Raw genomic sequence first — 26,925 nt, forward strand, 5'->3', positions numbered from 1 at the left:
GAAGGGGAGGAGAGGAGAGGAGAGGGGAGAGAAGGGGAGGAGAGGGGAGAGGAGGTGTATAGCTGTGAATAATCTGAATTGAAGGAGGCTGGTCTTTTACAGGTGTGGGTGCCTGTGTGTATTTGTAGGCAAGGTAGTTGGTTAATCCTTTATTCCTTTATTATGTGTATGTACAAGCACCAATAACTACTTTCAGTTCTGTATTGTGGGTTTTTGGATGTAGTTGTGGTCTCTGTGTGTTCCTTGCACAGTATCGGTGTCTCCATCACATTTTTTATTCWCCTAATGAGAATGCAAACTAACTCTGAAAGAGTTGCTTTTTGTAAAATTTGGATTTGACAGGATCAGGTGTAATAACAGTGGGCAATTACAAAGTTTACTTCGTGTGAAGTCAAGTGGGCTGTTGGAGTCAGGATATTTGTTCCCATTCAGTGCTTTCCAGTATTGTTGCAAGACACAATATTTGCTAGACACAATATTTGCTTTTTCTACAATTTTTGTCCCTTCGTGTAATGACTATTGGTTTAACTTTGAATTGTCATGAAAAACTGGCTGAAATAATAGCTTTGCTGGCACTGTTATTTACATGTGTCATGTAAAGGTAAAGCCTTGCTGGAGGGAGATAGAAGCAGTGAAACTCCTTTTAAGGGAGAGATTTCTCTCCCCTAGGTTTTTCTGCAGTTAGTCACTCATCCATAATGTGTTTGTTCTCCTGATCTCTCAGTCACTGAGAGGTCAAGGGGGATAATGTTCTAGGTGTACTTCCAGTGGTGAAGGACGCTTGACAGATCAGTGCTATCTCAGTCCTTGACACGAAATCCATGTATTTTCAATACCAAATTACATTGATGTTTCTTCCACCATGTTTTACTGTGAATCACWGATAATTGATTGGCTCTTGTCTACAGCTTTGCAGCTTCTTTGTTTGCTTTCCTACCTGGGAGGCTTGTAAGTCTTGAGAGTTCTCAGTTTTTTCATTTTGCTTCCTCTTCCAATGTTCACTTGTATTTTTAATGCTAGTATTTTCTAAATGTGTTAATCAAAATGTATCTCTATGAATGATCGTAACTGAAATTGCATCAATTGAGCCATCAGTGAGGGCTTCTAATTTTGTCAAATGTTGTGTATCTACCTTTAAAATTACTTTATTTGTTTAATTCCCTGCTTTAGATCACTTGGTCTTGCAATGGCACCTCGTGTGAGATTTCTTCAGAGAGTTCGGAAACAGCTGTGTGCGAATGACACAGCCAATGGGACAGACCACRTGGAGGAGACAGAGCAAAATGAAAATACCCGCACCCTGGTAAATGAGGAAAGAGAGGAGAAACATGGAACTAATTTCAGTGGCAAAACATCTGTTAACAAAACAAAGGAAAAGCAGAGAAGAAAAGAAGYTGAGGAATGTTCTGCTGCTGGTGGAAGTGCTGAGGAGAGTGATGAGTTTGAGGATGAMTTGAAAAAGCTGTCTGAGGAGGAGGAAAAAGAAGTTCTTGTACCTAACAGGGTACCAGACTCAGACTCCATGCAGTTCTTTGAAGAYGATGATGACGATGATGATGAAAATGACACTGAAGGACTTGATTTGCTGACAGTGAAACAACGGGATGTCTTTGGTGTGGAGGCTAAAGATACTCCAGCTCCGGTAAGTGCGCTTTATAGTAAGGCTYATGAATCTTAATCATTTTTTATTGGTCATGCTCCAAGGAAGGCGGAGAGGAAAAGTGGAAATTCTGCTCTTAGCCRGATACACACTTGAAGTCAGACGTGTTGTGCATACGTATCAGAGGTCATAAATACTCCCAAAAGATAAATGGTGTGACTTGGCTTTTATCATTTCATGCAGTTAACATAAAGTAGTCTTACTTGCATAATGAATATCCTTGTAATTGCCTTCATTTATGAGTAATGTGACTCGAAAACCTGGGAAATTTTGACAGTTTTAATTCTTATCACTTCCTGATTTGCTTGTACCTCTCTGAATAACTGCCACTTTCAGTCATAATTTTGATGCTGAACTGCAGTTTATAGCACTGGGAAACGAATTGCAGTACAGGATGAGCCACTTCCTGACAGAAATCGTAGCAGAATGGTCTTTACAAGAATGTAACCTTCAAACAATGACTTTTACTTTCAACAGTATTGTTGCTATTAGGAATTGAGCCAGTATCAAAGAGAGGGAAGAAGTGCACGTTTCTTAKAAAGCATGGTTACAAAGGTTTATTGAAAGTATTTGTGTAAATATTTCATTTCTTTGATGAATTGCTTTATAATTTAGATTTCTTTGTCCTTGGTGTTCTGAGAAATACTTCTTTCTTTWAATCTGTAAATACAGTGTTATAGTAAGGTTTTTTTTTTTTAATTTATTATTTCTATAAAGCAGATTATTTGGTATGTGCATATTGTGGGGGGTTTTTTTTGTCTCCTTTGCTATCTAGCCAACTGTATTCCTGTAGTAAAAAGATAAAAGCAAAATAGCCATCTGGTTTGGCAACRTGTTTTTCTGAACTTACATGCATTCAAGGGAAGCCTCCTGTTAAGCAAAGTATTTATTTTTCCAACTGGTATTTTAAATCTTTCTTTTTCTGGGCTGTTACTCAACACAGGGTGCTTACGATGACCTTGAAGCWAATTAACCCACTAGCTGCATTAATAAGTGTCTTCCCTTAGTATGTGGTGAAGYGCATGAACTAGTTTTATCAGCTATCTTTGTCAAAGATGAGCAGTTGCATAGTAATCTGATTTCTGCCTGTGGTCTCCTCTCTGCTGTGAGGAGGCTGACARAGGTTACAATCTCGTCTGAGAACTGTGGAAACGATTAACTTTCTGTTCCTGTTGTTCTGAGCCTGAGTGGTTCTGCCCAGGCATGGCCACTGCCTGGCTGTCATTTATATTTATTAATCAATTTCAGTTTCATGTAGAAAAGAACTTTGTGTTTTAAAAACAAAGTGGAGCAAAAGATCTATGCCTTATTTAAACAGTAATCTTTTCACGTTTTTATTATTGCTTCCACAATTTTGCATGCTGAAATATAAAAACAGCATGAAATTGTGTATGTTGCAAAGTTTTGTTCAGGAAATGGTAAAAGGTGAAAGTTTGAGGTAAAAGAATGAACAGAAGAAATTTTACGAAATGTGTGAGTGATTTAGAAAGTAATTTGCAACCACACTGGTCGCAAACCTTTTTAAGAGTTTTCCAGCGTTAAACATTTATAAGTTGGTTTATGTTCAGGCAACTCGGACAGTATTTTCTGTGATATGATGTGGATAAACTGCAGTAAGGGTTAGTAGTTCATGTCTGGTGTGCAAGTGGGGAACACCTTGTATCACCTAACAGCTCCTGTACATGGGGGAATGATAACAAAATATCTGGTTGCTCTTCTGAGAACAACAAAAAGAAAAGTTTCGAGATCTGTATCATTAAGAACTTAAATTGTGTTTAAATAAACTCCTGCAGAAATGCCTGTGGTAGTGAAATAAGTGGTTTTTAGAAAGTCAAAATGCAGGGCATGCTTTGCTTAACTTGATCAATGCATACAGTAGTGTGGGGTTTATTATTTAGTACCACATGATGCTGTGACAATTACTGATAAATTGTGRAATGCTTTAAATGTAAGGATTCTATTTTTAGCAAGACTAAGAGAATAAAGGTTTCTATCACTAACCATATTAATGTTTAAAGTTTTGTTATAGAAATGCAACATAGTAGAAATTACATAAAAATACTCAGGCATTGTGCATTTTTTATTTCACATACCTCAGTGCTTCATTTTCTGGATGTAAAGACAAAATAGTTAATGTGCAACAGTTTTTATATTTTTTCCCATTTCTTTATTTTTCTGGATAGAAATTGTGAAGTGATTATTATTGCATTAAGATGGATCCATTAATATTTAAATAATTAGTTTTCTGGGGTRTGAGAAGCATGGAGCAGTGTAAATTCACTTTTCCTGTTGCTGTGTGTTTCAGTGCCCTTCTAGGGAGGACTCAGGAACCAGTTTGCTGCATTTCTAGGATAAGGCAGTGCATTAATTAATAGTATAAAATAATGCACAGTATCTAGGAGTATGAATGTAGAGTGTGTACTCAGCTGCATCAGTTAGGAGGGTTTTCTAAAAAACCTGTGCTGTGTGCTAAATAAGATAGGAGTCCTTTGCAAACACTGGTATGTGGTCATCTAATTGGGAGTTTGTGAATATGCCCACAAACATTGAATTCAGTTTTCATTTATGCTTTTAATGTGTGTAATTGATTTTGCAATTTCACTCATCTTGTTTTAGGCTTCTCCTTGACAGCAAAGCAGTCCTGCTGTGATTATTGAGCTGCAGGACATTTTTTGTAAATGGGAACATTAAGTTCAGTTTCACTTTTTTGAATAGCTGTTGTTAGAGCCACAATTGCTTCTTCCTCCTTGTCTCTATCCTAGTCCCTCCAATGGAAAAAGGAGCAAGAGGAGGTGTTAGGCTGGCTCTAAGTATTCTCTGTGATGTTGTAGTGCCCTGACCTTTGGTTGCAGGTGACGTTGGCTCATCCATCTTTGTACCAAGGGCARGGGACTGATCAAAAAGAGCAGGGGTTATTTAAATTGATGATGGACTAGTAGGGGATTTGCAGGATTTTCGCAGAACAGTTTGTTTTTGATGAATGTATGGGGTACCCAGCCTAACAGTAGAAGGTAGGTCATGATGGGCAGTKTGACACATCCAGTGTTAATTCTTATAACAGGGGGACTTGCGGCTCAATTTCAGTCTTTTCCCTTTCTTGGTGTGTGTCCCTTGGCTGCATGTGTACTCTGTCTCTGTCACATTTTGTGACAACTCATATGAAAGAAAAATCTGTTCTCTGCATTGCTGTATAAAAGAAGAAACCTTGGATAAGGTGAAAGGCCTTGGCAGATACTGCAATTTTGTTGTGAGCTTCCTTGCTCATTTTTTACGAGATAGTCAGTGACTACTCTATTTGTGAATTTTGCTTAGATATGTCAGGATTTTTAGCTGGTGATATAACTCATGGGGCTTAWTTAGGAGTACAGTGTTCTTACTCATAAAAAGAAGGTCAGCTATATGCATAGAGCCATTAGCAGATAGGCAGTATTYAGCTGTTGTGTTAACATTATGGAAATTATTCTTTTAAAGTGCATTTAACAGTATTAGCAGTATTGATGTTGCAAAGTCTGTAAGTACTCCCTGGTTACAAACTTTGTTTCTAATGCTAATTTTATGAAATTGCTTTTTACATTTAGCAATTCAAAGGCTATACTTGTTCAACTTCTAGCATTATTTATTTTRAGAACTAAGATTAAACCTGTAATATTTTTTCATGGTTTTGTTTATACTTTAATTTTAGTCAACGTTTCAAAGATATCGCTTACCACCAGACTTTTCTTCTGSTCTTGAATTTTCTGTTTAAGTATGGAAAATATTTAATTTGTGAGCTCTTAGGATTGCTCTGGCTTCCTCCCTGCTCCCCCATCCCTTGTGTTATGGACTCTGAAGTGCATTTTCGGGCTGCTTGGAACACTCTAACAAGCAAAAGCATACTTGGGGCTACCTTGAATAGTACTTGCAGATTCCTTGGAGTTAATCTGGGCTCTTGAAGAGCTTGCTGTTTGAATATTTTGGCTATGGAAGGAAATGATTTTATATGTTGTGGTGCTGTCTCAGCTACCTGGCTTGCCTTGTAATCCATTCCTGTTACATACAATGAAATTTTCTTAACTTCTCAAACACGTAAAACAAACGGTAAACTGACATATAATGATCTRAATATGTACGTATTGATAGAAGCAGGAAAGAAGAGACCAAGGCAAGTCTTCCTGATTACCAATGATGGGTAAGTTTATACCGAGAAGCAGAAATAGTAGCTCCTTGTAAGGTGGACTTTAATCATTTAATGAGGACRTAGTTGCCTGGAATTTTCTTCTGGCATATGAGAGGAAAGCCTGTTACACTCTGCAGAAATCAAAATTAATTTTCAGAGATGTGGTTTGTCTAAATTTCTTCTCTTACATTGTCTTTYCTTTCTGAGTGTGATTTCTTTCCTCCTGTTACATATTACAAGGGAGCTTTTTGCCACTCCTGTGTTTATATGCTGCTTGTTTTTTGGCATGAAACATCTCATTCTTTTCACCCTTCTTACTGGCTGTTATTCTTATGCTTTCATATTAATATATTTTAAACAGTTGACTTTATCTCCTTGAAGCTTTTCAGGGGATAGCAAGGTAGAAAATACCCAAAGSATGGAATAAGCAAGGAAACAAGCTGGCTGGCTCTGGTAGTGGCAGTTCCCTTAGGGGTAGCTGCCTGCTTTACTCCTGCTGTAGCGGTGTGTTGTGTCCAAGAGAARAAAGCTGCTCTGAGCTGCCTGCTGGCTCTGAAGAGAGCATTATTCCTTGGAGACATACTGCAAAGCTAGCAGTCTGGCAGAGAAAATAGAGAAGTTACTTATTTGTAAGTTAAATAAAAGTCAATACTGTGAAGCATTACGTACCATAAAATCTCCTTCCTAAAGAATATAAGTCCTTTCAGTTCTCAGCCTAGTAACAGGGTGCTTATGTATTTCCAGTTGAATTACAGCAAGTGAGGATTTTATATGAAGAACAAAATGTTTGCATACGAGCAAAGTAGATATTAGCTGAAATCTTCAAGGTTCCAGTGCTCTGAAAAATTATCAGCCATGAATGGAGATGAAACCTGCTGACAGTACCTCAAGCCTCTTTATGCAGAGCAGCCACCGCAGCATGCGTTCTGCAAAGTAAGTGGAAAATTTTGAAGAAATTACATACCCTTTCAATGAAGTTTCAGTAACTTCAATACAACTAAAACTCGTTTTTTAAAGACATTAATGATGTCCTGCTTTATGTTCAATGTGGTTTTAAAATTCTTGTTATACGGGAGTGCTTCTGTGAGCTATGAAAAGGACAGATCAAAACCATTTCCTTGTGTTCTTGGACAACTTTTGCTTTTTGRATTTGCAGAAAAGTTCATTCTGCTGGCTCTACTATTTTTGAGTAGAACATTCATGACTTGCTTGCTACATTAAACTCTACAACAGAGGCTTTTCAGGCAGTCCCTTGTAAATACCCATTACCTACATGAAACTTCAGATCCATAGCTCTGTGAGACCTGCTGAAGTGCTACATCATTTACTGTTCTGAGGAGGGGAGGCTTTTTGGTAGCGTSTTCCTGTGGCTGTCTTCACTGAAGTACTTTGAAATTCTTATTTAACCATCTGAGTTTTGAACCTGGACTGGAAGGGATACTAAGCTAGTTATGCCCCGAGTTGGTTTGAAACTCTGAGGAGCTATTGATTCACTCAAAGGGAGGGAGGCCTTGCAGACAGACCTGGACAAATTACAGGACTGGGCAATCACCATATCAAGTTCAAGAAGGGAAATTGCTGGATTCTGCACCTTGGATGGGGCAACCCTGGATGTATKGACTGACTGGGGAGTGAGATKCTGGAGAGCAGTGCTGGGGAAAGGGACCTGGGGGTCCTGGTTGATGACAAGTTGAACATGAGCCAGCAGTGCCCTGGCAGCCAGGAGGGCCAAGCGTGTCCTGGGGGGCATCAGRCACAGCATTGGCAGCMGGACAAGGGAGGGGATTGTCCCGCTCTACTCTGACCTGGGGCAGCCTCACCTCGAGTGCTGGGGRCAGTTTTGGGTGCCACAATACAAGAAAGATATAAAGCAATTATAGAGTGTCCAAAGGAGGGCAACAAAGATGGTGAAATGCCTTGAGGGGAAGCTGAATGAGRAATGGCTGAGGTCACTYRGAGTGTTCAGCCTGGAGGAAACTGAAGGGAGATCTCTTTGCAGTCYRCAGCTTCCTTKTGAGGGGAAGAAGAGGGGCAGGCACTGATCTCTTCTCTGTGGTGAGCAGTGACAGGACCCGAGGAAATCTGTGTTAGGGGGAGTTTAGTTTATATATTAGGAAAAGGTTCTTCACCCAGAGGGTGGCTGGGCACTGGCACAGGCTCCCCAGGGAAGTGGTCACAGCACCAAGCCTGACAGAGTTCAAGAAGTGTTTGGASAATTCTCTTGGGATGTGCTGTGCAAGGAGAGGAGTTGGACTCTGATCCTTGAGGGTCCTTTCCAACTCAGCAAATTCTGTGATTCTGTAATCTTTCTGGTCACGATGGTTTGTGCTGTACAGAGTGCTCTGAGCAGGCTGGACTGTTGCTTGCATGCTCAGGTTTCAGCATCTGGTGCAAATTCAGGCATGTGCTTTGTCTCGCCATTGAGTAGACCAGAATGACTGACCGAGAGATGTGTGGTCTTGTATGTCAAGAAATATTAGAGTACCGTATGACTTGAAATAATTCCCTAAAATCTTATTAATTTARTATTTCTAGTAGGTTACTCAAGCCTGCAGTAATACTCTCAGTTTTAATTGTTCTTTTTCTCTGATTTATAGCCTTGTTTAATATATTGCAGCAGTTGCATAGATGAGGGTGAATGAGCAAAATACTCTGCATTAAAACTGCTGAGTTTTAATCAATATTCTCGAAATGTGTATGATTTGTAAATTATTAAAATGTCACCRTTTCCTTTAAAATCGTTAGTCCCTGAGTGGTTGCTGAATGATGGCTTTGGAAATATTTATAACTATGACATMATTTTGGATAAGTGCTCTAGACATTGAATGCTAAAATTGTGAAATACTACTAGAAATTATACAACACTAATTTTAAAAGGAAATGCTGCTTCCTCAAATAGCARTAATGCAGACCAACTATMAAGTATTAATCTGGACTCTTCTAAAGAGCACACTTAAAATTATGAGAATTATTCTTTATTGTCTTCTCGGATACAAGCATCTGTAAGCATTGCTTAACAAACTACCCATGCACATTTTAAACAATATTTCGAGGCACATTTCTAAATTTGTGTCTCAGCTATGTAATTTTCAGATGGAATAGTTTGTTAATTTGAAAATAAAATTTGTGGCTTTAGTAGTGATTCATCAGCTGTTAGCCAAAGTGAGTCCTGGGGTAATTCATTATAGTATCACTAACATTCTGCAGATCATAATTCATTGGCTGTTTTAAAAAGGGAAAATGTGTATGCTATTTTGGAATAGCAGCCTGCTGACTGGCCAGGAGATGGGTCAGTGATCACAGGAAATCTGCTTGGTTGGTTTAATGGAACGGTATTCCATGTTTCCATGAGCCTGTGGTTTATCCCAGCGGTGAGGACTTGTACTGTTGGCATCCCAACTGGAAYGGAGTCTCTCACCTTCTGCAGCCTGGTCTCTCAGCTCCCCATTTTGGAGCAGCAGGTGCATCCTCTGGGGGTAAAATTCTCTGAAAGGAACATGACTTTGAATCAGTGAAAGGAAATTAAAATAATTAAGACTGCAGCCTCTAGCTTTATTTCAGTAAAAAAAAATTAAGTATTAATGTCTTTGGGCTAACCTGGTGGGGAAGTCTTAGAGGTCTTCTCGTTCCTCATTACGACACTGTTCCTGTGGTAGYTTTCCACTTATTTCAGTGCAGGGTGGTTTCTCTCCTTTGCCTGAGCTTACATATGTGTTTGTTCCTCTTGTGAGAAATCTTCATCTAGCTGATCTTCACTGGATCAAGATAAGCTGCTTTGCCTGCTCCTTATGGCCCATATATTCTGTATGGACCTCTGTGAGGAAACAGGGTTGTGCTTGAGAAGTGAGATGGCTGGCAAACATGCCTGAAAAAAATGGGGCGCGTTAGTAGGTCCCTCAGAAAAGCGTACAGGTGGGTGTCCTTGAGTGGGAGAACTCATGGGAAAAYGAAATGACACAGATAGCTTTTTGAKGAGCTAAATGGCAGTATAATTTCCCTCAAATTTGTCCCCTATGTGACCAAGACAACAAAATGGTTTTTAAAGTTGTCTTTCGTGGTATTTTTCTGTGGTAATGTTGGCTGTGCTTCTTGCAGAGAAGATTGTGCACATAGGCTACTGGAGAAGAAGAGCTAATGTCAAGCCATGTAACYACTAGTATTGTGGTTTTTAAAATCAGTTTTACCTGCCAGCAGAGTAGAAGTGGAGTGTGTCTGAGATACTTGTGCAATGCAGATTTTGCTATGAGTGATGTGAGAAGGGAACACAAAATATCTCTTTGACATAGTAGCTGGTATTGACACTGTTCATTTTAAACTGGAGTTGCTGATAGTACCTTTCTTGTTTCCATAACCTCCACATTGTGCAAAATTAATAATAGTTGATGTTTTGTTTTTGTTGACTTACCTGAGTCAGAATGGGAGAATCACAAAACACCAGTTGAATGGCAGCAACTTCCCACCAGGTTTGCAATAGAGACCACATCTTGCAGAGCATAAAATGATGGGATGTGTTTCTGTCTCCATAAGTCTGTATGCATATACATGTAATGTATATACCTCTTACTTCTGGGAAAAATACTATTTTTGCAGTCACTATTCCTCCCCTGTAAATAAATAGTCTGAGCTTTGTATCAGTACTTCTGGGCGATACTTTTGCATTTGGCTGCTTCAGATTACAGAGCAGGGGTCCTGGTGAGGTCACAAACCCCAGTGTTAGTCCTAAGTTTTTAAGTTTTTTTTGAAGTGACAGGGAATAGAGGGGGAAGCTGGTGATACTAAAACGTGTATTAGGAGCTGCATTAAGCCTTTCCATCTGAGGCTTGTTTGCATTAAGATGCACTGAATACCAAAATGTACTTCAGCCATGCTTGTACTGCAGCAGGCACATGTTCTGCTGAAGTTATATGTTATATTCCAACCACAGGAACTCACTGATGTGGGCTTGCAGAAATGGGGAATTCCTCAGTTTGTGTATTTTGAGACTAGCATGCYTAGAATTACATCACCTCTGTGAAAGAACTGTTGCTGTCATTTCCTGTGATGTCTACATGGTGTGAGRTTGAGCATGGGAAGGGGACAACTTCCACGGAGTTCCATGCAAGTTGAAATGCCCTGGCYCATGGATGAGTACTGTATTTGCAAGAGAGGTCTTCATGGTATTTTCTCATGTCATGTTTCTTGAGTTTTTCACTTCAGGTTCAAATTTGAAACTCACTAGACTTGTAAATGGGAAGCATATTTGCAGGAAAATGTTAAAATTTTGAGTCGTTGTTTCATGAGGTTTTAATTTGMATTTGTGGAACAATGTTACAGTCTCAAAATACCAGGGGGTTTTATATTTTATATAGCAGCTATGGGTTATATTAATTTGTTACTTTCTCTAGCTTTTGTGCCAGTAGTTTCTCCAAAAATGTTGTCTGAAAAGTGTAAATAGATTCTYGTTCATCTGTTCATTTTTATGTTGGTCACAAAACAATACAACTTTTTGAAAATGAGTGTACCATTGGGAATACATTTAGATGTGTGCTATGYGCCTGAAGGATGTGGTAACAGGAAAACAAAGGGCAGTAGCAGAAATCAAGAGGTGCTATCAATGATAGTCTGTGGTAGGTCAGTAAGTGTTGATGCAAAGTGTATTTTGATCAGTGGATTGAAAAGAAATACTCATCTCCAGCTTTGTGCCACAAATTTTGAGTGGGAGTTCTTAGCACATATMGCTCTTAGACCAGTTTAGAAACAGTGTTTGAAGAAGAAAGTGCATTGTAAAGGAAAGCCTTGTAAGTAGCTGTCACAGAAGCTATTGGTACTGATGTCAAGAGGGGATTGAAGGGATAAAGGAGAAAAAGGTGACAAACCAGAGCTGAAAGTCAGTAGTTTTTATGGATGTGACAAATCCATGATRCATCTTTTGAACCTGACCCTTGGGGAGCCCTTAGGTTATTGTCCACAAGTTCCTGTCTCTCTTAACATTTTGTTTCATGAATATTTATGCTACCTCTTTTGCACTGATTTTTGAACATGTGTTAGTGTGTTGCTCACTACCACAGTTTTGAAAATTGACTATTCTACTAATATGGGGTTTCTTTTTCTACAGCTCTTTAGTGCTGCAGTAGTTCCATTTTATAGATGTAAAGGGCATGGTCATCTGGTTTGATTTCCATGGATGTAAGAACCACATTGTGTTCAGTCATTCCTGTATTGAATGCAAAAATTGAATTTTGTGTAAGTGCTCCTTTCAGAAGTCATCCTTTTTAGACCTGGAGAGATTAAAAGATTCAAAATGTGCAATCTGCCACTACTAGTTACYTTTTCTTAGTGGTTTGACTCATTTGTTCATGTTTTATTGGAGAGATGGGTATGGAATTGAAGAATAAAGACAATGGGACATAATGAGAGGACAGTAGTGGAGAATAAAGATATTCCAGCAAATATTCCTTTGGCCTGCAAGAGAGACTTTATTTTAGAACAGAGAAGAATGTGAGAGGCRAATGTGATACTGTTATGGAGGAGGTGAATGACATGATATAAATTGAAAATGCAGTGTGCAAAAGCAAATTAAGGCAGCTTCTAGTTTATGGACAGTTTGTTGCTGAATGTTAGCAAAAGTAATTTGGAAGGCATCCCATAGTTCTTTAGGTGTGGGAGTTGAAGGTTATTTATTTTGACTGAGTGAACKTCAGTTAAATTTCTGCTCCTTGTTAGTTCAAGTATTATAATTATCTTAACAAGGCAAGTCTTAAAAGAAAGAGAAAAAATTGATGTACCACATCTTCAGGTAATTTTTCACTCTTTGGTGGCAAGATCAGCATTTACTGTAAGCCAAGGAAATATTATGTTTTCATTAACCAGTTTTGTTCTTGTGGCTCTACTTGCACAATCCCTTTTTAACATGGGTAATTTAAAAMATAAATTACTTTGACTTCTTACATTTTCAAGAAGTATTTTATTCTTTTTAGTACAGATGAATTTTTCAGTGGGTCATTGAAGATAATCAATCTTGAAATTTCTCTGTTACTGCTAATCTTTTATGCTTGGAAAAATAACATCCATATTTTATTTTTCCTTTGAACACTTTTAAAGCACTTATGAGCAATAATACTTTTCTAAAACATTTAATGATCTAATGTGGAATAGTTGCTAGTGATTAAAACCAAGACAGTTATAATGGAATATTTACTGGGTAAATGGAAAAGAGACTAACCAGTAAATAGTGGTATGAGAAACATTAAATTCTTCTAGTGGAAAAACATTGAAGAATTGGAATGTAATTTTAGCTTGAGTCTTTTATCAAGTGTGAGCATCTCATTGAAATATAAGTTGTTGGCATATTGTTTTCATTTTTTTCTTCAGTTAATGGAATAATAGTTAAAATGTATTTTGAATTAGGCTGTTACATCCTCAGCTTAATATATCATGAGTGCTGTGGTCGCTGAAATGGGTAGASCTGTCCTGGCACCCACACTGTGCTGGTGTTGGGATAGGAGGTAATTGAKGTAGCTGAAAACTGATCTCACTGGTGCTGTTTCTGTGGGTCTTCAGCTACATGTATTCCTGGCCTATGTGTCAGTTCTGGCATTTCTGATTTCCTTTGCCTCACAGTATATTCTCTGATATTTGAACTTCTGGGCTGTAATATCTGCTGAAAAAATGTTGTGGAGTACATTGGAAGAGATTTAATTTTACGTTATGATTTTCTGCCTGTCTGGACCTTAGGAAGCAATCTAGACAAGGGCATGTTTCCTGCTCCTTGAAGATGTTGGCTACCAAGCTGATGTAGCAAGTGGTGGCAGGCAGGAGTGGGATGCTGTAGGAGCTGTGCATCATTCCTCCTCTTCTGAAGAGGTGACTTTGCTACATAATTCCTGATGGATTATGTGGTAACTCTGAAGGTAYTCACCCATTTAGATAAAATGGTATTAATGGCAAGGAGTTTAGTGTTTAAACTGGAGGAACAGTGCTTGTACTGCTGCTCTCTCTCTCTGAAGTCTGAAGGTAATAAGGAAGCCAGGTGGAATAAAAAAAAATCAGTGAAAGCAATTTTTATGCACATATAATTGTGTCTAAGGATTTTACAACTGAAGAATTATTAGCTGTTCTTGTTATTCATCTGAGCAATGCAGTGCTTCTAAAACACACTCCCAACTAAATTTGTTCTCATTTTTGCAGCAGAAAGGCTCAAATCTACATTAAAGTATTTTAATCAAGATTAAATATAAATTTATACGGATGTTCAGTACACATTTGGGAGGTTAATGTTTCTATTAACAATGCTAACCTTTAAATCTGGGTTATTGATTTTATGGTTTAACCCCAGCTGGCAGCTAAGCACCATGTAGCCATTTGCTCACTCCACCTCAGTGGAATAGGGGAGAGAACTACAAGAGTAAAAGTGAAAAAACCTCCTGTGTTGAGATAGAAGACAGTTAATAGGTAAAGCAAAAGCTGTACACGCAAACAAAGCAAAYCAAGGAGAGCAATGCTCTGCCATACATAACAGTGACTTGGGAATGTCATCACTGCAGATGTCCCTCTTCCTTCTTGGTCACTCACTTTATTTGCTGAGCATGATGCTGTGTAGTTTGGAATATCCCTTTGGTCACGTGGGGTCAGCTGTCCTGGCTTTCTCCCCTCCCAGCTCCTTGTGCACCCTCAACCCAATCACTAGTGGGGTGGGGTGAGAGGCAGGAAAGCCCTTACTGCAAACTCTGCAAACGGTGCTCAGCAGTAACTAAAACTTACCTGTGTTACCCACGGTTTCCAGCACAAATCCAAAAATAACCACATAATAGCTATTGTGGAAAAAATAATTCTGCTCCAGTCAAAAGCAGCACACTGGGCTAAAAAATGTTGTCACAAAATCAGTGAAATAGTATTTGATTTCCAAAAGCCTCAACTACTAAATCTGTTTCAGGAGTGAACMCAAACTTCCTATTCTTAATTATCTTACACTTTTCATCAACTCCCTTAGAATTTCATCTTCCTTGAAATGGGGTGGGTAGGCATTTGTGATTCACACAAGAAGTGCCATATGTTGCTGGAAGCTGTAAATATATTTGCAAAGCGGTGCAAAGTTCTCAGATCTCAGTACTGTCTTTACAGAAGTCACTGGCCAGGGTTTACCATGAGAATGTTTAATGAGGTGGGTCAGCRTAAGAACAAACCAGTTGTTAGGATAGGGGTGACATGAAGTTTTTTCACAAGCATAGCTCTGGGTGATATTAATGCATGATGACTTAAGTTCTTCAGTCATCAGATTATACAGTGGTTGAGGACATTTCAGGTGATGGGAGAAAACCAGGTTATTTCTAACTATAAAGCTGTAACTTGTTTGTTTTCGTCTATCTGGTTTGTTTACTCTGAGGAAATTCTACGAGCTCAATTTCTATGCTGTGTAAAAGCAATTTTTTTTGTTTACACATAGGTTACTTAAAATTCATTGAGCAGTTCTGTGTACTTTAATGTCTGGTATTTGTGAGCTGGGTTTTTGCATTTGCAAAATGATGGAAAACTGTTGAAGGTGAAAGCTTAGGTGTCGTGGTGTGGGATCATTAGGTCCCATTATGTGAGTTTGAACAGTTCATTCAGGCCTTTTTAAACTTACCTTTTTATTTACTATTTTTGTTTATAACAAGGAAAAGCTCTAGGTGTCATCGTTGGAGTTCTCTGAAACCTTTCYATCCTGCCTAAATCAGTGACTTACAAATGAGATTGACTGTATTGAGAGACTTCTGCTGTTCTCCTACGTTCAGACGAGGGGCTGAAATCTATCCACAAGAGCAGTTTAGGGCTATTTATCATCTGCCTTTTCCAGCTGTCCTTCCTGGGATCTTGCTGGAATGTATATCTACTGCCTAAAAGGACTTCATACAAAATAGAAATTCAGTGTTTGTGCTGTGGTGCCTGTGACATCTGAATGTCAAACTGTGTCTGATAAAATTGCATTCTTCTCGAGTTTCAATAGAATTGCAAGGATAATACAGTTGAAATTTATAGTTTTCAATAAGGATAAGGTCAGCAAGTACCTCAGWGATGAATTAGAATTGACTCTGTTTTTTTTTTTCACTTGAGTTAATTTCCTGATTTACCAAGCTACCARCCACTCAGGATTCAGGTGCATGACTTAAGTTGTGTTACAGGTTGGGGTTTTCTTAAACCTCTCTCTTATGTACATAAAATATTTAACTCTCATATGATTCATACATGTGAAGTATATATGTATATAATGTATAAAGGTACATTGTATTCTAGAAAATAAAAATTTATGTATGTTTAATTGCACATATATGTAATTCATATAYGTGTGTATGTACATAAAAAAGATGCTACCCAAATATTTTTCTACAGCATCTTTCGTAAGAAACCTCACTTTTGGGTTCCTGAACTCAGCCCATTTTATATGGGATTCATTTTGCTAATGCAAGTGGCAAGAGATTTAGGATTAAGATTGTAGTTTTTATGGTATTTCTTACAGTCTCAGCTAGGAGTACCAACTCTTAACATGGAATTATTCCATGTTTTGCTTTGTGATTGCCTGGAAGATGCCCTGTTTTAGAAGCAATTGGCAAAGGCTACAGAGTCAGGGTATATACCGCTCTCAGTCGTCTTTGCTTTTGATGATATTTCCTATGATGTTATAGAATAAACTTACTTTCRTGCATGAGTTGTGCCTCACTTTGTTTTCCCTTCTTTCTTGCTTCCCTTATGTTGTTTTTCTTTTCGTTAGTGCTGACTACYACAAATGCAGGAATTAGCTGACATGGGAGAGAGAATTTCTCACCCATCAGTTTTTTTTTGTGCAGAAAGATAAATCTGTTTATTTTGCCAGTCTTGTATTTGGTCTGAATGTTGGTCATCAGATTTTCAGGAGAGAGAATGGGTTGGTATCATAGTGAACTCATTTACATGTATAATCAAGGCTGAATGCAAAGGTTTCCCGTTCTTTCTGAACAGTAGTAGGAGTTACTGAACCACTCTTATTGTAACATAAGCCATCYAGCTGACCCTCAGGTGTAGACTGAGAAGTGGAGGATATGGTATATGTAGCAGTGAGTAGCTAGACTTGAAGAAAACCAAGTAACCCCTTTTGGGTTATTCAACCAGCAAGATTCCCTTGAGTGTATGTGTTTATGGTTACTAGCGGGAGCTTTTGCAGATGCCCACTGTGCACCAGGAGCAGCAGAAATCACCTGTTGCTAAGCATGAGCTCTGATTACTCACAGGGAGGGAAGGGATTTGATTTTTCTGGTTTTGTTTTGTTCTAGGCAAATTCCAGAKAAGGCAATGCTCAACCAAAAGGCATATACAGTAATAATAAAAGAAAAAGTATGTAGGGATAGTAGAAGAGAGGAAGCCAAACCACACTGATAGGAAAACAGAAATGGGAGGTTACCAGTGGCAATTAGAATTCTTTAGTTCTTTGGAGACATGAGCTAATTTAAAATGTGTGAATTGTTAATACTTCACCTTTTTATTGTATTSCTTACTTTGTGTTGGATATGCTAATGGCAGTTAAGCCGGTGAAAGCCTCTTTTCTGTTTTATCAGAAGCTGCTGCAGTTGTTAGACATTACTTTGTGAACATCTGTCACTTYTAATATTGAGTTGGCAAACCCCCAAATTGTTAATGAATAAATGAAGTCTAAGATCTGAATGGGCTTGTACTGGAAAGCTTTGGTGGCTAGCTGCGTACACAACAGGCAGCACTTCTAAATACTGGGTGTGCACTAATTAGGTCATTCTAATAGATGGGTTGTTGATGAAAACACTTAAAACTTCAGTTGAAAGAATCTTCAAACAAACAACAACATAAAGCCATATCCAAAAACTCACTCTTGAGCTTCATATCAAGAAATACTGTAATCCCAGCTGTGTAGTCAGAGTCATGCGGCAGCTGTCCCAGACCCGGATTTGACAGCTGGCTGCTGTAGGCAGAATGGCAAGAATGCAGACAGCTGTAGAGGCAATTTTTGATTATGTGTGGGGTTGGGGGGAAAGTGCATAAAATACTATTTTTTTAATGGTTATTCAGCGCAGAATGAGGAAACACCGAGACAACAGCAGCATCCCTTACTCTTCACGCAGCTGTTGTCAAACTGAGTGCATCAAAGTACTGTATTGAAAAAGTATGTTTTTTTGGGAGATGAACTGTTCTGTTCTTGAAGCTACAAAAGGGGTTTTTTTTACTTTTTTCCATGTTTTAAAGGCATTGATATACATGGGTTAAGGTGGTTAAATTCTTTTAAGTAGACACAGAGGTGAAAAAGGTAACTGAGAAGGAGAGAAAATTTGCTTTAGGAAGTGTTAGAGACCTTTCTGCATGGCCTAGAACAGTCTAGCAAATCATTCTAGTCCTATTGCAAAGTATTTAATGTATGTGATGCTTGAATGGTTATTTCTCTAAGTGCATTCACAGATGATTAGAGGGAAGGAAAGGCTGAGAGAATTTGGATTGCTCAGCTTGGAGAAGGAGGCATGGGGTGACCAAATTGTGGCCTTCTAGTACCGAAAGGGGGCCTGCAAGAAAGCTGGAGAGAGACTATTTGCAAGAGCATGTAGTGAGAGGACAAGGGGGAATGGATTCAAACTGAAAGAAGGTAGGGTTAGGTTAGATATTAGGAGAAAAAATCTTTACTGTGAGGATGGTGGGGCACTGGAAAAGGTTTTCCAGAGAAGTTGTGGCTTCCTCATCCCTGGGTGGGTTCAAGGCCAGGCTGAGTGGGACTCTGAGAAAGGTGTTCCTGCCTGTGGCAGGAGTATCAGAACTAGATGGTCCTTTCCAACTGAAGTCATTCTGTGACTGTGTGAAAACCTCATGCATGTCTTGCACAATAGTAGTACGGTTATAAATTAAGTAATGTAAGTCTGGAATGAAATATGTAAAATGGACAGAAAAATATGTAAAGTAGGACAGAAGGCCAATGGCACCCTGGCCTGTATCAGCCATGGTGTGGCCAGCAGGACCAGGACAGTGACCGTCCCCCTGTTCTCAGCACTGGAGAGGCCACACCTCGAATCCTGTGTTCAGTTCTGGGCCCCTCAGTGCTGGAAAGACATTGAGGGGCTGGAGCGTGTCCAGAGAAGGGCAGCGGAGCTGGGGAAGGGTCTGGAGCACAAGTGCTGTGAGGAGCAGCTGAGRGAGCTGGGGSTGTTTGGCCTGGAGGAAAGGAGGCTCAGGGGGGCCCTTGTCACTCTCTACAACAACTGAAAGGAGGGTGTTAGCTGGGTGGGGATCGGTCTCTTCTCACAAATGACAAGGACAAGAAGAAATGGCCTCAGATTGCACCAGTGGAGGTTTTGATTGGTTATTAGGAAAAAATTTTTTCCCAGAAATGTTTGTCAAGCATTGGAACAGGCTGCTCAAGGAAATGAGTCCCCATCCCTGGAGGTATACATGGGGCGTCTAGATGTGGTGCTTGGGAGCATGGTTTTAGTGGTGGATCTGGTAATACTAGGTTAATGGTTGTATTCAATGTTCAAGGTCTTTTCCAATCTAAATGATTCTATGGTTCTATAAATCAGGTTCATAAATCATCTCTGTGACACAGGCTGCAGCACTGCAATTTATTTGGCAGATAGAAATAATACCTTGGCAGCTGGAATATTAATAAATTAGAAAACCAGTCTGACCTTACATGGGTGTTTAAATGGTGAGGCTGACAGACTGCTGCATGTGCACTGACTTTTGCTAGAATCTTTAGCACTCAAACAAAGTATGCTTGTATGGGAGTAGCTTGAAATTTGTAAGCTCCTCTCTCTAAACAGCATCAACTGTGCCCAAAAGGCACAACTCAAGACTTTCTTGGGTGTTTATTCTTGGTGCCTGGAACTTGCATCTTAGCCTTTTTCAGCTCGTCTGACTTGTGCCCCCTGCTTTTGAAATGGAATTGATACTTGCATCTGCAATGGGAAAGTTTAAAGGTGATATCTAACATACAATGATATCAAAAATGTGGTTATTCTCACCTCAGAAGTGCTTCTCAATGGCTGTGATAGCAGTCAGGTTGAAATAGCTATGGGTGCATTTTCTTCTATTCACTTGAATGTGAAGATGTATTTCAAATAACCCAAAAGTTTTAAAATACTTGTAATTTTGTCATTTATAAAGACTCCATGAGTATACTTGTCTCGGCAATATGTCCCAAGAGATCCTTTATTACTTCTTGAATGACAATCTAAGTTCTGCGTTCAGCCACCCTTAATGAGTGGGCTGAGCATGTGACTTGGGAGTGAAGCTGTTACTGACAACCTGTTCCCTTTAGGTTTGTCTAGGGCAGTAAATAAAAGGTACATAATTTGCATAAGCCTATTAAGTGGTATTCTCAAGGGGAGTAACAATAATTTCTAATGCTGTTTTCAGTGCTGACAGTTGATCCATTTACAAAATAGATGTTGAAAAGGATTTCAGTGAAAGGAAAAAGTGGAATGGTTTGTGGCTATGCCACAGCAAAATCAGGAAATGAAATCAGAATGCAGAAAATAGTCTCATATGTTGTCTGGAGTGAATGGAAAAATAAGCTATACCAGTGCTGTTACTTGAAGAATAAGGTGATTTCAGCGATTTAAATGCAGGYGGAAAGAGATTAATGATGAGCTTAGTAAAAATTCCATGTGACTGTTTTAAGCTAACAGTATACAAATGCTTGTTTTTTCTGCTTGAAACGAGCCAAAATGCATCACAATGAAATTGAACATATGTTATTTGCACTGGCTTGTTTAAATCTATTTCACAACAAACATTTATTGGAACCACTCAAATTTGTGTGGAGGAAAAAATGCTTTTGTGGTCTATGATGTTTCTTGGATTGGCAGATGGAAAAAGTACAGTACATCATCCTTGTAAAATAGAAAGCTTCTGCATGCTGTCTATTTAAAAAGGGACTTGTAGAGTAACTTGATTTRGTAAAAGTATATGAAAAGACAAAAGTAAACTTTTCTTTAAATCTTTATAGCATTGTTTTTAGTTCCTCATTTAGGTTTCCCCTATACAAGTCCTCACATTGTGTTACCTTACCATTCAAGAGGGTGATAACAGTAGTATGGTTGGCCARGGTTTCAGTGTGATTCTGTCTCCCAAAAGTAGAAATTATTGTTGATAAGCACCGTTATGAAATAAGTGTATCAAAATCCTCCCACTTTTTTCTGAGATGGAAAATGAGTGTATCCTGGGTAGCAGAAATGCCARTATGGGCTCCAAATATGGCTTTAACATTTGTCTAGGACACTGCAGAAACAAATGTTCTGTTTTTGTTGTCCCTTTACACAAGTGTGTAAAAGGGTTTTTGGTACAAATAGTTTTCAAAAATGTTGACTGGTGTAGAAAGGTGAGGTCTAGAGAAGAAAAGAGAGAAGAAAAGAGAGAAGATTTGTACTGTATTAGGCCCCTTCATTATTCTAAAATAAATATTTGTCATAGCTTAAAAAAGCATATTTTAATTTACAGAATAGTCAAAGTGCTATTCAAAGTCAACACTGGATTGTGTTCCTAGGGTTTGAGACTATTATTTTATTAGTGCTGTGTAATTAAAATGACACGTGGAAAATGAGAACTTGGCATTTGGGGATAGTTTTATTGATAAATTCCATTATATTTTTTAAGTGCTTATCCAGCTTGCAAGTGTGCATAACTTCTTTTGACTATTTCTTGAAACTTAAATTAGTGCAAGCTTTTTCGAAAGATATTGTGGAACACTAATAGTAGGTATTGACTTTGTGGTAATGATTCAAATATAATTATCTTTAGTCTTTTCACACATTGTGAAATATTTGCATAAGAGTCACAGAAATCTTTAGCAAGTACAATGTGTATTTGTTGAGTACTCTCTGGTTTGAAAATGTTGTGCTTTTACGCCCAGAATTAATACATCAGGTTATTGTTGCAGCAAGTTTTCAGTTCTGTGCCAGTAAAGCCAGCAGCTTTGATGAGATGTTGCTATGCAGTCAATAGCATTGTAGTTTGTCATTTGAGACTGCCTTGGTTTCAGCATGGAAATTCTTTCAGCAGGAGGAGGTCTAGACTCTACCACTGTGCCAGCCTAGCTAAGGTTTGCCTGTTGTCTTAAATAGAAGTGTTTTTAGGATAAAGGCTGTCATTCTTTTAAGCACTTGCTTGATCTCTACTGGAGTTATCAGGGCTGCACAGTATCAATGTAAAATCTTCTTAAAAGCGAGTATTTTGGGAACAATCTGTTTGGTGGTCAAACAATCCCTGGATCAATGTCCCCCACTGCTGGATGTTTTCAAGATGAGGCTGGACAGTGTGCTAGATAATGTCATGTTGTCCCCCTTTCCCATTAGAGGTTGGACCAGATGATCTTTTGAGRTCCTTCTTGATTCTGTTTTGACGTGGCTGTGTGGCAGATTGGTAATACTCCGATGGACAGGTGTGTACACTGAGAAGTATCRGGAGCATTCAGAAATGTAGTCAGGACTCCCAGGCATCTACTGTTCAGTGCAATGAGGTTGCAGCACAGCCATCACTGCTGGGTGCTTCATATGCTTGACAGTCAGCTTCTGATTTCTGCTCTGGCACTTCAGGGTAAAGCAGTAACTTTGATAAGCCAAAAACCRTATGGCTGTACTTTGCAAAAATTCTCAAGCTGATGATTGAACTGCTTTGTACATTATTGTGGCACTAATGTGGCAGGCAACACAGCCAAMCTCAAACTGTCCTAAGCTGAGACACCACTGTCCCCAGTCATTAGGGGTCTGATAAGAAAAACTAGGCAAGCCTGACACACAGGCTTGCTCTGGAGTTGCTTAATCCTTCCTCTCCTCTATTGCAGGGATGCAGGAATAAAGCAAATATTACTGCTGTTTTCAGAAGGGTTCTGGGGCCGGGGGGTGGGTTTAGGATTATAGAGTTGCTCTATTTTTCTTGACTTAATGCCCGGTTTCGAGTAGAAATTAAAACTGGTGCAGACAGCTTGCATACTGGTTTAGATGCAGGTGCAAGTGCTGGAGTTGAGATTGTAGAGCTAAAAGTTGGGGACCAGAGTTTTGATTATTCAGGTTATCATTTTTCCTGTGGCTTAATAGTGTGCTGTCTTCAGGAGACTGGGGGAGGTGGTATGTATACTTAAAAAAAAAAGACAAAACAAGAAAAAAAGTAAAAAGTCTCCCCAAAGCCTTTAGAATATTGGGCTGCCCCTAAAATAGAGTAGAAAATGTTGTCTTTTCTCATGCTTTTCATTATGAAAACACCAAAAGAAATTATTTCTGCTCTTTCAAAGAGGTTAAGTAAGGAGTAGTTAAATTTAAAAATTGTTTTGAAGCTGGTTAATTAAAAAGATCTGTAAGGTAAATGTTGACACTTTTAAAAAGAGTCTKCATACCTGTACATCATTATTCTTTTGTAATACAGTGCTTTGAAATATTTTTATGCAAATGATTTTTTTTTAAAAGGGGGTATTTTCTTAGGATTTCCTAAGATTTTGTGGATTTCAGCACCAAGCTGGAATGMTTTGCTTATTCTGTACAGCACATAGTGACACACATGACTGTAGAAGGATGGTTAGAAAAACCTGAAGTACTCATAATGAAATCTGTGAGGTTAATCTTGCCTACTCATTAACTTGAAGGAATGTTATATAATTAAAACGTAGGGCTGAAGACGCTTTTTGTTTTACTTATGTCAATCTTTCCTTTGTTGATCTTAAACAGTGTAACTTAGTCTGCTTCGATTTCCTTTACTCCATAGAACAATTAGAACAAAGCATTTTCCAGTCAGGTACACCAGGTCAGTGGTGTGTTGATTCTGTAGAACACTTACCTGCCCCTGTGTTGAGTCAACAAACTTAAGAACCAAGTCAAGAGACTTATACKGTGCTTAACTTTGAAGGCAAATGGTGCTTTTTTTAAAAAGTGTTGCTGTATTTGTTCCGAGGAGTTTTTCAAGTGGTACTTCAGTGTCGTAGAGAGCTACTTAGAGCTACTATGTAGAATCACACAGATTTGATTGTATTCTCAGAGCACCTAGTGAAATCTCTATTCCTGTAACTGATTACTTTATTTTTACAGAATTTTAATTATAGAGCCAGGGTAGGTCTTTAGAGAAATTCCCAGACCCTCAAGTTCATTGCAGACTTCAGAACTACCATCTTAAAACGCTATTCTCATTTTTAAACCTTTTCCTGTCCCCAGTAATGGACCTAGAGACATGAATGGGACAGTTTATATGTATCTATTTAAGAAGTAGCACTAAAACCTTTTGTGTAAATGAAAGCTAATACTAGTTTGCATCCCCTGAAAGCTAATACTAGTTTGCATCCCCCGAACCTTTGTCATTGTAAGCCAGTTGCTGCCTGAGTAGTATAATATGTGTTTAATCTGGGACTTTTTCCACTTACTAATATTGAAAACTTAGCTGGTATTAAATTGAATAGTTGGAAGTTTAACTGCACAAAATGGAACTTTTTTTTTTTCTTAATTTGATGAAAATGTGATTTTATTACAAGACAATTGTTTTGAATAGAAGTTACTGATACTTAAAAGATGATAAACCAAAGGAAAAACTGTGGACCTTCTGGTACACATTCTTGTTTTTCCCTCTTCAGTCTGGAGCTTTYAATGAATTTCAAAGAAAAATGGGTTCTTTATCTTCTCGCTGTTTGTTTTGTCAAGAGGAAATTATTAGTACTGAAATACATACACGTGCATATATATGGTATGAAAGCCAAGGGATCTTTCTCTTGTCAAGACTTGATGTGAAGCTGCAGTGTTTTATTCAGCTTGCAGGTTGGCTACACACTTTGTGTTTTGGTTTCTTGGAAGCAACAGCAGAAAACGTGCCATTTCTATTCTGAATCCTTACACTGATTGGTGATGGTCCTCTGAGTTTAAAATGGGAGTGAGCATTGGCTTCAGTACTGAGGTGTCAAAGTTGCCCACATCTTGTGTGTGGAATGAGACTTACCTGGCTGATTTCTGCCTTGTATTTCTCTGCAGATAAAATTTGGGTGTCTTCTGCAGGGGTGCACTGTGGGCTTTGTAGGTCCCCCCATCATCTGTGCAAGCCAAGTCCCTTTAGATGGTGTGGGACAGGGGAGACAGGGASTGGTGTGAGCCCACTTTGCTGTGGGAGCTGGTGGAGAGCCACCTCAACCCTCTCACGAAGTGCTTTGGCCTCTTGGGTGTCCCTTGTGCAAGAAACATCAGCTGCTGCATATTTCTGTTGGCCCCATTCACTGGGAAAGAAATCTGCTAAGAGATGTCTGGACTAGTGCCTTCTGTTGTCAGTAGTGACCAGTATTGTCACTGAYAGGGACACAAAGTACTGCTGTGCATTTAATGAATACATGACTTCAACAGAAGTATGTATTGTGTAGGACAGAGTGATATTGTGTAAGTAGATTCTGGAGCCAGTGCTTGCCTGGCTGTTCTCCATTACAGGATGTTCATGTATGATTAGATTAAGCTTCAATATATTTAATTTGAATTATTTTTTTCTCACTGTATGACACATTTTATATAGGCAAAATATAAATGGAAGAGTAGGAGTTTGACAAAGCACACTGTGCCTATTAAAAACACACCAGTAATTTTTATAACCTGAAATGCTCTTCTCTCTTTGTATTAAGAAAAATGTCATCTTTAAGCRTCCAGTCCTTAAGAACATTTTTGAGCATTCATGTGTGCTCTCTACCTATTCCAGGATTGCTTTGTTTTGTTGGGAATTATCTACCATGTCAGGAACCTGCTTAATTGAGRTCTAATAAGGGCATGTCCTGACATASTTTGCTTAATTCTAGGTATATCACTACCAACCTTTCTAACACRGCACCCCAGTAACACCAGTGTATTTMATTTATCACAGAATTGTTMGGGTTGGAAGGATCTCTGTAGATCATCTAGTCCAACCTCCGTGCCAAGGGAGGGTCATCTAGAGCAGGTTATACAGGAACCACACATCCASGTGGGTTTGGAATGTCTCCACAGAGGACACTCCAAGACCTCCCTCTAATGTAYTGTCTTTGGTTCTGCAAAACCCTCTGATCCTATTTTATTTGGTATCCACTGTTAGATATTTCAGCAGTCTTAATTAATGTACATGGGGTGGMTTTTGTGATGAACCAAGTGATAATAGATTAGTTTCATGGGAACTAGTGTTGTGGTTGGAAGAATAAACTTYTTCAGCTGTTGCAAGGTTTTTTTTTGGTGTGTACATGAATTTGGCTAGCAAATATTGTGTGATGCTTTCAGTGGTCTCCAACCCTTAAATGATTGTTTCCACTAAAATATGGATCACTATGTTAGCACTTTCTCCCATATGTGACAGCATGTAGGTGGGCTGTGTTCTGCAAAAGACTGTATAGTAAGCTGGCACTGTGAGGAGACAAGTGGGGACATATGAACTGACAAGACATTAAAAATCTGTGAAATCTGTTGTCTTCTTTCTTCCTGATAGAGTGGAACAGCAGAATAATCTGTGTCTGCTGCTGCAGAGGCAAGTAGCGTAATGCAGTAAGAGTGGATCTGCAGTGAACCCCAGCTTTACAGCACACTCGGGTGGCGTTTTATGCTCGGGGGCTGATCCAGTCCATTCCTGCCCATGGGCGGTTTGAGCATGTGAGGTGCACTCCTAAGGGCATATGAAAGTCTTGTTTTATCCAAACTGAACCCATTTCATGTGCTCTGAGACTGCTCTCGTGTGCCCACCAAAACATAATAGATAGGAATGATCAGACACAGTAATGCTGATGGTCTAATTTTTTTGGTTTAGTTTAAGATCCACTTTTCAATCCATATTTTTTTTTGTTTTTGTCCTCTCTACTTTTTACTTCCTATTACTGATATCTATTCAGTGCAAAATGCCTCTGATCTACTGTATCAATTTCCTTCGATCGTAGCAGAGTATAAATTAGATGAGTATGTGTGTACGAATACCCACAAATATGTGTGCACATACTTCTGGTGAACAGTTTGTATGGCAGTGTCTTGGTTTGAAAGACAGGTGTTTGCCAGTGAAGGCAGGGATGCCCCTTGGGGTGGTGGATATGACCCCCTTCCCTCTGAWTTMTTACAGCTTTGAAAATCACGGGCTTTCAGGCAAGAATGTGGGTAAAAGGGAATAACAGTTTTTACTAATGTGTATAACAAGGTGAAACAAGTAACAA

The 26,925-nt window shown here is 38.8% G+C and overlaps 1 protein-coding gene across 1 annotated transcript in view; it reads left to right on the forward strand.

Annotated features, from left to right (window-relative positions):
- The window catches only part of DDX10 (DEAD-box helicase 10), a 154,204-nt gene that overhangs the window by 46,068 nt on the left and 81,211 nt on the right, over positions 1 to 26,925 (forward strand). Inside the window, exon 14 of the mRNA XM_057368471.1 lies at positions 1,171 to 1,642. Coding sequence (XP_057224454.1) covers positions 1,171 to 1,642 — 472 coding nt within the window. The remainder of the gene's footprint in view (positions 1 to 1,170; positions 1,643 to 26,925) is intronic.

This window comes from Malurus melanocephalus, unplaced genomic scaffold, assembly GCF_030028575.1.
Source record: "Malurus melanocephalus ecotype Western Australia unplaced genomic scaffold, MMel_1.1 scaffold_93, whole genome shotgun sequence".
Taxonomy (NCBI): Eukaryota; Metazoa; Chordata; class Aves; order Passeriformes; family Maluridae; genus Malurus; species Malurus melanocephalus.